The sequence below is a fragment of the Myotis lucifugus genome, unplaced genomic scaffold, assembly GCF_000147115.1.
Source record: "Myotis lucifugus unplaced genomic scaffold, Myoluc2.0 scaffold_336, whole genome shotgun sequence".
In the NCBI taxonomy this organism is placed as follows: domain Eukaryota; kingdom Metazoa; phylum Chordata; class Mammalia; order Chiroptera; family Vespertilionidae; genus Myotis; species Myotis lucifugus.
This window is the reverse complement of record NW_005871384.1, coordinates 1237396-1239750: the sequence shown is the minus strand read 5'-3', so window position 1 is coordinate 1239750 and position 2355 is coordinate 1237396. Positions and strand designations below refer to the sequence as shown.

General features: G+C 42.7%; 1 protein-coding gene across 1 annotated transcript; it reads right to left on the bottom strand.

The window, feature by feature from the left end:
* Positions 1–411: 411 nt before the first annotated feature.
* Positions 412–1380, bottom strand: LOC111828347 (GTPase IMAP family member 4-like). The gene has a single exon (XM_023764539.1). It carries the CDS (start codon positions 1378–1380, stop codon positions 412–414), a length of 969 nt encoding a protein of 322 aa, XP_023620307.1.
* Positions 1381–2355: the final 975 nt, after the last annotated feature.

Here is a 2355-nt window from a genome sequence, read left to right as displayed (position 1 = left end):
GTGTGAAATGAGCATTGTGATCCTAAAGATAAAAATAAGGAGTAGGAGCCATGGGTGGAGATTATGTACCAATCTAGAAAGCATCTAGAGGAGGAAACTTTACTAAGGATATATAGAGAAAGTTTGGGCCATGGTATTTTGATCTCCTGCATTCATTTTCTCTCTGTCTCTGAGAGTTCAGAAGATAGAGAGCATCCATACTTCCTGCTTTGGAGTTTTACAAATTGAGGATGGTTTCCTTCCCTCTTACATCAACCAAAAGTCTATCAATTTCCATGACTGAACTTTACTACACTCCCCAGTCCTGAGAGCCTGAGAGACAGAAACAGAGAGCTCTGACTTTGGGGAATGAGTTATATGGGGCAGACCCACCTGAAAACACTCAGGAAATATAGACAGATTTTCATTAGCCTAATCTTCTTTGAACAGAGATGAGATTTCTGTCCAGGTTGCTCTCAATCTTTTCAAGATTAAGTCAAGCATCCCTTCCTGACTCTCAACTTCACCTCTAGCATTTTGCTGCCTGGAGAAATAGTAATTCTCCCTTTCTTCAAATTCCCTCTCCATTTCTGCCTTTCTACTGTCCTGCTCCAATTTATCCCCCTGCTTTCTGTTTTTCTCTTCATTCTCCTCTAAATCCCCTTTCTCTCTCTTCAGCTGAGCTCTGTATTTCTCTTTTATAGCTTGAATCTGTTTCTGAATCTCCATCTCGACTATTTGGTACATCTTATTAGTATAGAATCTTCCCTGGTTCTCCATCACCATGCGCTGGACCAATTCCAACAGCTGTGTCCTCTGAGCCTCCTGCTCAGCCCCTGTCACCTTATTGTTGAACTCACAGTGACGATCCTTGAACTGCTCCACCAGATCTTGAATGCCTTTTGGTGCTTCCTTTAAGTAATCATGGAACTCCATGCCGTCCAAGTCATCTTTCCGGGTGAATAAGAGAATCATGTATCTCCTAGCTTTGGGTCCAAACATTGATAGCATCTTCTCCAAGGCCTTTTGTTCTTCCTTTGTGTGCCGGCCCAGCGGGACCACTAGGAGCAGAGCGTGAGGCCCTGGGGAGGTCAGGACAATACAATTACCAACCTCCCTTTTCATGTTAGCATCCTGTTCTTCGGTGTTGAAAATACCAAGTGTGTCCACGACGACAATTTCTCTCCCATTCCACATGCTGCTTCCTTTCTGACAGACCTTGGTGATGGATTTTGCTGCAGTGCTGGAATTAAATGCTTTCTTTCCAAGGATGCTGTTCCCTGTGGCACTTTTTCCTGCTCCAGTCTTACCCACTAAGACAAGTCTCAGTTGTGAATCTTGATTTCCAAGCTCTGGGACATCAGGAAACAAAACCACAGCATTAGGATTGACTTCCAACATTTCCCACTGTAATGCCTCCACCCAACAGTGACCTTCTATATTGCCCACTAGTGTCCTGTCTGTGAGCAAACTCTGCACTCACAGTAGGTCTACAGAATCCTGTTCCTGACCTTGCTCCTTAAGGACTTGGGGAACGCCAGGCACTTCCCAGAAGTACCTTGGGCTACACACTCTGAAATTTGGAACCTAAGTGCTCATGGATGAGGGAGCAAAATGGTTCAAGTGAGAACTCTGAGCTGCTGCTGGTAGCTCTTCCTCGTAAGCTAATGCAGGAAGTAACACAAAATCTGACTTTGGGACATCACAGTGGGAACTCACCTCTCCCTATTAATATTCAAAATGGAACTTGTCTTCTTCCTATTAAGAAGCTAAGTAGCCCGACTGGCATGGCTCACTGGTTGAACATCGACCTATGAACCAGGAGGTCACAGTTTGATTCCCATTTAGGGCACATGCCCAGGTTTCTGTCTTGACCCCCAGTGGAGGATGGGCAGGAGGCAGCCAATCAATGATTCTCTCTCATCATTGACATTTTACCTCCCTTTCCCTGCCTCTCTGAAATCAATTTAAAAAATATATTTAAAAAAAGAGGAAGAAGCAACTTAGGTGGATTATTCAAGCCGTCCCATCCTTTTAGGAGAGAAAAGGGCACAGGGGTGGAAGGCAAAGTGTTCCTTTAGATTTCATGTATGCAGCCATCTCATTAGGGTTTCTGAATGACAGAAGAACAAAATGACTTATTGTTAAAGTTACCACCTTACCATAGAAATCTAATGAGGTTTTTCTATTTTAAACTAATATGTTGAAGAAGTATAGACAGAAAGTATTGACTGTTCTCTGGAGTTACTTTAAAGTCTCTTGATACATAAATAATAATAATAACTCATACAGAGTAACATCATTAGAGTTATACTTTCTTAGTTCCACTTCTATAGGCAATTTTACTTCCTAGGACACTGGAAAGTTGATAACAGA

Bases quoted from the DNA above. Each gene is read 5' to 3' on its own strand.
- LOC111828347 (XM_023764539.1), bottom strand. From the start codon at position 1,380: ATGTTGGAAGTCAATCCTAATGCTGTGGTTTTGTTTCCTGATGTCCCA.